At 39.4% G+C, this 9,712-nt stretch overlaps 1 protein-coding gene across 1 annotated transcript in view; it reads left to right on the top strand.

Annotated features, from left to right (window-relative positions):
• Window positions 1–6,106: 6,106 nt before the first annotated feature.
• Window positions 6,107–9,712, top strand: part of LOC115587830 (gastrula zinc finger protein 5-1-like) — a 29,120-nt gene continuing 25,514 nt past the window's right edge. Inside the window, exon 1 of the mRNA XM_030427924.1 lies at window positions 6,107–7,622. Within this exon, the coding sequence (XP_030283784.1) occupies window positions 7,334–7,622 (289 nt within the window). The 5' untranslated portion in view covers window positions 6,107–7,333. The remainder of the gene's footprint in view (window positions 7,623–9,712) is intronic.

The following is a 9,712-nucleotide window of genomic DNA, read 5'->3' as shown; positions in this document are numbered from 1 at the left end:
CAGGGGTTCTTATGTATAAAGTAATCTGCCTTCCTGCATCTCTACCTAATTTTTTTCCAAGCTATTTTGAGTTTAACTCACATTATCATACACATTCTACAAGAAGAAAGAATGATTTACATATTCCTTTCTGTAGGACCTCTGTTGCTAAATTCTCATTTGTCTATCAAGGTGCAGTGCTGTGGAATGATATAAAACATTTTTTAGAATCTAGTTTCTCTATAAATACATTTAAAACCAAGTTCAAACAATACCTACAGACCTAGTCACATCTTTACATCATTGGGGTTTAATTGAAATGAATCTGCAATTTTATGGATATTTTCTGTTTGTTGTTTATTGTGTCTTTTGTTTTTGTTTTTTTTGTTTGTTTGTTTTCCCCTTTTTTCTTTTTCTTTTCTTTTCTTTTTCTATTGATTGATCTGTTTTAGTGATTTTGTATTGAGGGGGAGGATCTTATATAAGCCCTTTGGGTTTCTTTTCCTCTCCTGCACAATTATTTGTCTTTGTATTATTAAACAGAATTCTTGTTTTATCATTGTGCATATAAATAAATAAAAAAAAAAAAAAAAAAAAAAAAAGAGCGACTTGCAAGAGGTATGGAGTGTTATTTACCTGTATGGCCGGCCGAGCAGTTCATCTAGAGGTAGCAAACTCATTAGAAACAGACGCTTGCATTAATGCAATACGACGCTTTATCAGCAGGAGAGGTCAAGTCATTCACATCAGATCAGACAATGGAACGAATTTTATTGGAGCCGAGAGAGAACTACGTGCGGCTGTTGGTGAGCTGAATCATGAGCGCATTCAAGGAGCTTTAATCTCAGCAGGAGTTAAATGGAGCTTAAATCCTCCGGCCGGGTCTCATCATGGCGGAGTTTGGGAACGCATGATACGCATAGTCAGGCGTGTTCTCAACTCAGTTTTACACCAGCAGACACTTGATGATGACGGGCTTCACACTGTTATATGTGAGGTTGAAGCTATACTTAATGATCGTCCTATTACACAGCTGTCTGATGATCCAAATGACATGGAAGCGCTCACTCCCAACCATCTTCTTCTTCTGAAGGGAAAACCAGCCTTACCACCGGGACTTTTCAAATCTTCTGACATGTATGTGAAGCGGCGCTGGAGACAAGCTCAGTACATTTCGGATTTGTTTTGGAAGCGTTGGATCCGGGAATATCTGCCCCTATTGCAAGAAAGACAGAAGTGAAATTTAGAGGAAACAGAGTCTGGCTGTTGGAGATGTTGTTGTCATTATGGATCCCTCAGCCCCTCGTGGTTCCTGGTTTCTTGGGAAAGTGTTGGAGATTTTTCCTGATCCAAAAGGCATGGTGCGTTCTGTGAAGCTACAGACTAAAAATAGTGTTATTGAGAGACCTGTGACTAAACTTTGTTTGGTGCAAGAAGTGTAAATTTTGCATTGTCATATACTCATTGTGCTCTTATTGTTATTTTCTGTATTGAATTGCCATGTCTGCCAGCCATGACAATTAGGGGCCAGAGTGTAAGAGCAGATTTATGTTAATTGTTGTGTGTATGGTCTGATTGTGATTGGCGGGTCATCCTACATAGTGTAGGAACCTTTGGGGGCTCGTCAGGTGTTTCCAACCAGAACAGGAAAAACTGTTTTTGACCGCTATGCTACGCTACGCTGCAATGTGCAGTATGCTCCGTGTGGATGTGTGTGATTTAAAGCATGAGACGTAAAATAAATGGATTTGTTTGCATCTTAACAGGACTCTCATTCATCCGTCATGGTAAAGTAAAAGCGCGTCAATTAGGTTTCCTGTTTAAAGCATTGGCTTAGCTTCTACATTGACATTTCCTGTGCCACTGCCTTCCCGGTCCATCCAAAACTTGGAAGTCTTGCCACCTCTCTCTCCCAGCTTTCCTGTATTGTTATTTTAACTGGGTGGTCATCCCTTTGACCCGTCAAGCTGACCCAATAGTTACCCTGAAGCTGCTTTCTTCTTAGACAGAGTGGCATTTCTCCTGTTTCTACCTGCAAAGAGCATACTGGAAAGGATCGCACAGCTCCTGTACATATTCTAAGTGCCATAGCTTGGACTTTATCTAATCCAGCTAAAACTGATTTGGCTGCAGATCCATAAACCAAACACCCATATTCAATTCTTGCTCTGATTAAACATACATAAATTTGCTTCAAATAAGCTATATCTGCTCCCCATACTGTTCCAGCAAGACATCTCATTAAATTCATTACTTTTTTACATTTATCTACTACTTTTGATACATGATCCCTCCATGTAAGTCTTGTATCAAAAAACACACCAAGAAATTTAAAACTTTTAACCCTCTCCAAATTCCTACCATACAGCTCCAGTTTTATACTCTCATCTATTTTCTTTCGAGTAAAAAACATAACCTTAGTCTTCTCAATAGAGAATCTAAAGCCCCATTTCCTTCCCCAGTCCTCCACTAGTGTTAGAGCTTCCTGTACCTTCTTCAGGGTGTACTTTACATTTTTCCCACTTTTCCATAAGCTACCATCGTCTGCAAATAGTGATCTTCCAATTCCTGGCTGAACATTAGCAAAAATATCATTAATCATGATGTTGAACAGTAATGGACTAATCACACTTCCTTGTGGTGTCCCATTTTCTACCAAGCACCTTCTAGATGTTTCTTTCCCTATTTTCACCTGAATAGTTCTATTATTCAAAAAGTCAATCACCCAGTTAAACATATTTCCCCCAATTCCTAACATATGCATTTTGATTAAAAGGCCCTCTACCCATAGCATGTCATATGCTTTTTCCACATCTAAAAATACTGCCACAACAGTCTCTTTCTTTACCTGTGCTTTTCTTATTTCATCATCAAGACATATGACTGAATCAAAAGTACTTCTCCCCTTTCTAAAACCACTCTGACAACTAGTCATCACCCCCCTTTCTTCAATAAAGTGCATTATCCTTCCATTCACCAACCTTTCCATTAATTTACCTAAGTGAGAATTTAGAGCTATTGGCCTATAATTAGCTGGATTACTAGCATCTTTTCCTGGTTTTCTTATTGGAACAATAACTGCCTCCTTCCATCCTGCAGGAATCTTTCCTTCTTCCCATACTTTATTAAATAAATTTAAAACCTTCTGAATTCCTGTTTCACTTAAATGTCTTAACATGCTATAACAGATTTCATCTTTACCAGGAGCTGAGTTCTTACACTTATCCAAAGCATTTCTTAACTCTCTCAGTGTGAATGGAACATTATATTTATCCTCTATTTTGTCTTTCTTTTGAATAATCTCAGTATATAGACTCCTTGTTTCTTCCCTACCCCTTCTTTCTTCTTCTGATAAATTACTTGAACTATGTACCTTACTCAGTGTGTTCACCATCATTTCTGCTTTCTCTAGGTTTGATATAGCCAACTGTTCTCCATCTGACAGGATTGGATAATTCCATTCTCTTCTATTACCTTCCATTTTCTTGATCATTCCCCATACATCATTTATATTAATAGTACTTCCAATTGAGCTACAATAATCTCTCCAGTATGTTCTTTTTCTTTGCCTTATAGACCTTCTCACTACTGCCTGTGCTTGTTTATAATCAATCAGATGTTGAAAGTTATGAGTTCTTTTTAACCTTCTAAATGCTCTGTTCCTTTCCCGAACTGCCTCTTCACATTTAGCATTCCACCATGGAACCACTTTTCTTACTAGTTTTCCTGAACTTTTTGGTATTGAAGCCATTGCAGCCATATAAATACTGTGTTGTAACTCACTTTCATTTCTTTCAACATCATTTGTTTCTTGGATTGAACTAATGTACAAATCACTTGTTTCCTTAAATCTCTTCCACTCTGCTTTTTTGAAAATCCACCTTCCATGGCTATCTTCTGAGCTCAACCTTACATCAACATCCAGTTTACATATAATTGGGTAGTGATCACTTCCCATAGTGCCTTCTCTGTGCACTTCCCATTCACATTTTGGAGCCATTCTACTGGACAGAATTGTGAGGTCTAGTACGGACTCTTTACCAGTTCTAATATCAATCCTAGTCCTTCTACCATCATTCAGACAAACTAAGTTCCTATCATTCATTAAGTCTTCAATCACCTGCCCATTGTTGTCTGTCTTTTCCCCTCCCCACAGTGAATTATGGGCATTAAAATCTCCACATCATACAACATTATCTCTATCCTGACCTTCTATTTCCTCTAGTTCATTTAATGCTAGCTGTTTACAAGGGTTATAATAATTAATCACTACTATTTTCTTTTTATCTGCCCATACTTCCACTACCACATATTCTTGTTCCTTCCCTGTACCCAACACCCTATAGGGAACACCCTTCCTTACAGAGGTAGCACATCCCCCACCACTTCCTTGTTCTCTGTCTCGTCTGATGACAGTATAGTCAGATAAAACAAAATCAAATCTAGGTTTTAACCATGTTTCTTGAACACACATTATTTCTGGTTTTATACTCCTACTATCTATAAACTTTTTAAAATCTTGACCATTTGCCAACAGACTCCTTGCATTCCATTGTAAAATGAACATAATACATACAATCATCCTTTCCCTACTTCCTGGTTTGAGTGCACAGCAAGACAGTCCCTTATTTCTTCCCATTTTAGGTCTACCATGCCCAAATGTTGAATTGCTGCCTTTGTAATGATTTGAATCCTTTCAGTTTTAGATTTAACCTCAGCTGTTGCATTGATTACCCCAGCAATAAAGATAACCAAGTCCCTCTTTTCCCCCCTTTCCTTTTTCTCCTTCTCTCTGAAATGTTCTTGACTCTGTATCCACACATTTCCTGTCGGTATTTCCCCTCTAACATTTCCTTCATTATCCTTCTTTGTTTGTTCCACTCTTTTAACTGCTTCGGCATAAGGAACTCTATCCTTCCTTTTCACACTCTGAATCTCAGTCTCTCTTCTCATTACTTCACACCCCCGTAGGCCGCACTGTGTCCCCCTCCACAATTGCAGCATTTAGGTTTTACCCCCTCTCCACATTCTCCATAGTCATGCTCCCCACCACATTTCGCACATCTTTTTGTCCCTTTACACAGTTTAGCTACATGACCAAACTTCTGACACTTGTAGCATCTTATTGGCTTATGAGTGAACTCTCTTACCCTGTATCTCATAAATCCAAAGTATAGCTCTGTGGGCAACTCTTTTATGCTGAACTGTATCAGAACTGACTCGGATTCTTTTTTCTCAGCTCCCTTGGTTAAGCGCTTTGCACTCTGAACAGCATCACACTTTACTTTTAAGTTCTTAACCAGCTCCTTCATCTCAATTGCTAAAGGAATCCCATAAATCACTCCTTTACTTCCTTGTTCACCCACTTTTACCACCTTTACCACCACTGCTCTCCCAATAGCTTGCAGCTTTAGAGCTCTTCCAATCTGCTCTTCAGAGTTACATCCTATTAATAAATTGCCATCAATAAGAATTCTAGCATATTTAACCTCGCCAACCCGATTCTTAATTATTTTCGTCAATTTTATTGGATCCAAACTCTTCACTCCTGACTCTTCAAACCTCACCACGACATTCCATTTCTCCTCACTCTCTTTCACTTCCCTAGTCCGCTTTGCTTTATTTATCCTCCTTGTCTGCCAGTGCTCTTCGTCTTGTTCCACTTCATCCATACTGCACCAACTATCTTCCTGATTCTCTGCCATGGTAGAGAATATGTGCAAGTGTATCGTATATCGGACCTATACAGGTCGTCGGCCGATACTCCCGCAAAATACTCTCTCCACCTAATCTATTCAACTTCTACCAATCCCTAAAAAATTTATTGCGACTTTTAGTTGTACAAAACAAAGCAAAGCAATGCAAACTTTCTCTATTTGCTGATCTCAAAAGCATACACCGCTCTCCCAGCTCCGCCCCAACCGCGCCGGTCCTCCCAACCGTGTAGGTGCGTCAACACGTACACCGGAAAATAAAACTCCTTAAAAGCAACACAATGTAACTATTTGACCTTCAAACAACAGCTGCTTCACTATCATGATGATGGTACAGTGTCTTGTAACAGGGTGAATGCTATCTCTGTCACTTGTTTATGCTCTGTGTAAATTCAGTTAGAGGGAAGGATCACAGTGTTACATGTTAACTTCAACACATCATAGAAAAGTCATTATGTCGACTTGTGTTTGTACTCAGCAGTCTCCATCTCATGTGAGAAATTGTTAGAGAGCTGGGCTTTTTATTAAGTACAGTGGTGTAAGACTCAGAAACTGTGAGGGAGCCAAATCAAACAAAATGCTGCTTAACAATTCAGACTGAAGCCTTTTAATGGTTGTTTCAACACATTTTGTCTTGGACAGGACGGTCAGTTTTCCCCGTTTTTTCTTGTTCATATTGTGTTCATATATTTTTTTATTTATTCTGAAGAAATTCCGTAGCCTTATAGATCATTTTGTAACTAGCCAATTTCCAGCATTCATATAGAATGAATAGTTACTAAGTAGGGCTACTTGAATACTCACTTAAGAACAGTTTTCAGGTACATGAGTTTTTCCATATTTTTGCATTTTCTTCACCACATTTTAGAGGGAACTATTATTCTTTATTTTCAGATCTCCATCTTAATACAAAGTCAGATTCAACTTGGTCTTCTCAGCATTTTATACATGCCACAGAGCTGAATGTTAATTGGTTAATGCAGTGCCCTTGCATTCAATATGTTATTTCTCCAGTTATTTATTCAATTCTTTGCTGTAATATCTAATAACTGCCTTTCTGTATAGAGTTTTAAATACATAAAATATTTATTTTGGATTAAAATCCAGTGAATTAGTGGACAAACATATTAAAGACACACCCACCTTTAATTATACTAGTGCAAAATAACTGACTGGGAGCCTTCAGCACACTGTGTTTGTAATTTAAAAACATGTTTGTCTGAATACTTCTTCCACCACTATAACTGTCGTATTCCTGCTATGTATCCATATTTCAATTTCAATTCATTTTCTGCTCATTGTTTTTCACTATTAATGTATTGTTTTCTGGAGCAGTGACGGTTCTTACTCATATAAAGCTGTAGCTGATCCACACCTCCACGTTAAGGGACCCTTAGTACATGTACCTGCAGGTCGCCTCCTGGACACTGGGGGCGCTGTCATAATGGATTCATTAATTCCTACTGGAAAAACCCGAGTAAAATAAGCGCTTCCGCGTAGCCAGCATAACAACAAAAAACTCCGTAGCTTACACACTTAACAAATTATGCATTTCAGTTAGCACGGCGACGCTGGTAGAACTGCCATAATTGTTTTTAGGAAAGTATACGTCTCTTCGACTGAGAGGCCGTGTGTTGACGATGTCGACTGCCATGGACTTCCATTCTCAGATTGCCTCCATCATGGAGGTCCTGGCTAACGCAGCCGTGGCAGAAATTTGTAAAGTTGTAGACGACGGATACGCGGTGGTTCATCAGGAAATGTCCCGGAGCCAGAAAGAGAATGAGTTCCTTCGGAGGAAAATCAAGCTGCTGGAGCTGCAAATCGCCAGGTACCGAGCTGAGAGAGTGAAGGGAGCGGAGGGCTCCACAAGCAGCCGCTTCTCCGGGATCCGCCTCCTCAACCGGCAGAACAGGGACCCACTGGCCGGTATGTAACCACGACGCCTATCATGGTAGTCAGTATAAACTCCGGTCAAAAACATGTCCGTAATGTATGGTACGTATACTGCTCTCAGCATGAACACACGCCTTCATCCAGTCATGTGATAGCGGAGTCCTCTAAACAGTCTCTATGGAAACTGGCACATATACTTACCACAGTATTATTTTCGATTCCTATAAAAAGTTTCTCTCACAAAAATCTTTGGACCCCTGCGTGATCCTTTGGAGACACATCGAGCTGGTATCCTGTTACTCACAGTTCTCCTTGTTTTGTTAATAAAACGTCATGGCAGATTGTTCTCACAATGTTCAATTATTACTTAAAGAAGACAGTCATTGACTTAATGTTGTGCTGATATTCCTATCTTTAAAATACTGTGAAATGTATAATTATTTCCTGATTGGCCAACAGGTAGCTATTTGTTTCTGCTGATTTAACTAAATCAACTAAAATACTGAGCTCAAATATGGAATACCACAAGGATCAATTCTGGATCCTGTTTAGCTTTCTCTGGGCAGCGATTCTGTCATCATAACTTTCTGTACATGTACATCTCTGACCACACAGAGGCTAGATATAACACCTCTTGCCTCAAAAAATATCCCTGCAGTGACGTTTTTAATAACAGTTTAAAGAGTCTGACCAAATGCAGTATCCAAATTCAGTGTTTCCCCTAGAATTTTTTTCAGGCCCGGTGGTACCCACCGAAAAAACCCTAAACAGACGAGACGTGTGGGATGGTGTATTGTTGAATGATATCACTTAAATGAAATCATTAGGCTTAATCTAACCTTTAATCAAAGTTGCATGGGCCTGAAAGGCTGAAGCGTGGTGGTCTGAACCCATATGAGTATCAAGCACATATTTTCTGTACATTGCAGAAGGGATCTAAATGAAAACCCTCTGGGATGGTACTCTTTTAACGGGCAGCTTATGCTGACGCATTAGCGACAAAACATCCCTACACATAATCGAGATTCTATCAGTTATGAATATTTTTTTTTAACAAACACATACGTTTTTTATTCATTTTATTATGACAGAGTTACATACATTTGACAATGCCTGGGAAAACTAGCCTATTGTCTGTGTTATTTTCATCATTATTGCTTACCCCTTCCGTCACCGCCTGACCGTGTGGATTTTTGAATGGGAGTGAATGGGACAGCAGATGAGACACCGGTGGCGACTTCACGGCGAGTGCATTGAAAGAACGTGTATCGACGGCGACGTGTGACGACGGCGTATGTTAGAATTACTAACAAAATATACGCCTGAAACACACGTCGTCACCAAAGTACGTCGTCACACTCAGAATTTTTTAAGATGAAAGATGCAACATGTAAGAATTGGCAGACAATAAGTGCTCAAAACAAATAGAGGGCAGCACATCTCTAGTATAACTATTAACATCTACTGTGGGACAGTGGCTTAAAAGGAGACCCCCCTACATATTTGTTTATTTGTTACCTCAATAGCTCATCTGGTAGGAGTTCTTCAACAAATACCCGTTGCAATTTTTACTGGAGCGCACGGGTTCGAGTCCTGCTGTGTTTCCTTTTTTTTTTTTTTTTCAGTCCGGTATATTTTTTGTGTACCATTAATAAGTATATAATATAAAATAATCAGGTGGAAACATGCAATAGACAAAATAAAATAGTCCTATTTAATAAATGTTATAGGCTACATGAGATGCTGATAAAAAACAATAAAAACAATCTTAGATTAATTATGTTAATATGTTGGTGGATGGTTTCAAATAACTACTCTTGCCCTCTACGTGTGCTGAGATTAGCCTACTGTAAAGTTTACATAGGCTATGTATAAACCAAACAGAACCGATTTATGGAGACCAGAACTGATGTGAATTAGAAAGTTGAGCGCGTGTGTGCGCGTGTGTGCGCGTGTGTGTGTGTGTGTGGGGGGGGGGGGGCATGACGGCGTAGGTGAGGCGACGTACTTATCAACGACGACTTGCACTGGCGACGTCAGCCAGTTCAGACGTTGATGTCACACGAGAGTCTCCTGCGGTAGGGTTACCCTGGTATGGCGAGTGGATAGTGCCAGGGTAACCC

This window comes from Sparus aurata, chromosome 1 (assembly GCF_900880675.1).
Source record: "Sparus aurata chromosome 1, fSpaAur1.1, whole genome shotgun sequence".
NCBI lineage: Eukaryota > Metazoa > Chordata > Actinopteri > Spariformes > Sparidae > Sparus > Sparus aurata.
Note: the sequence above shows the minus strand (reverse complement) of the source record. Positions and strands in the feature narration are given on the sequence as shown.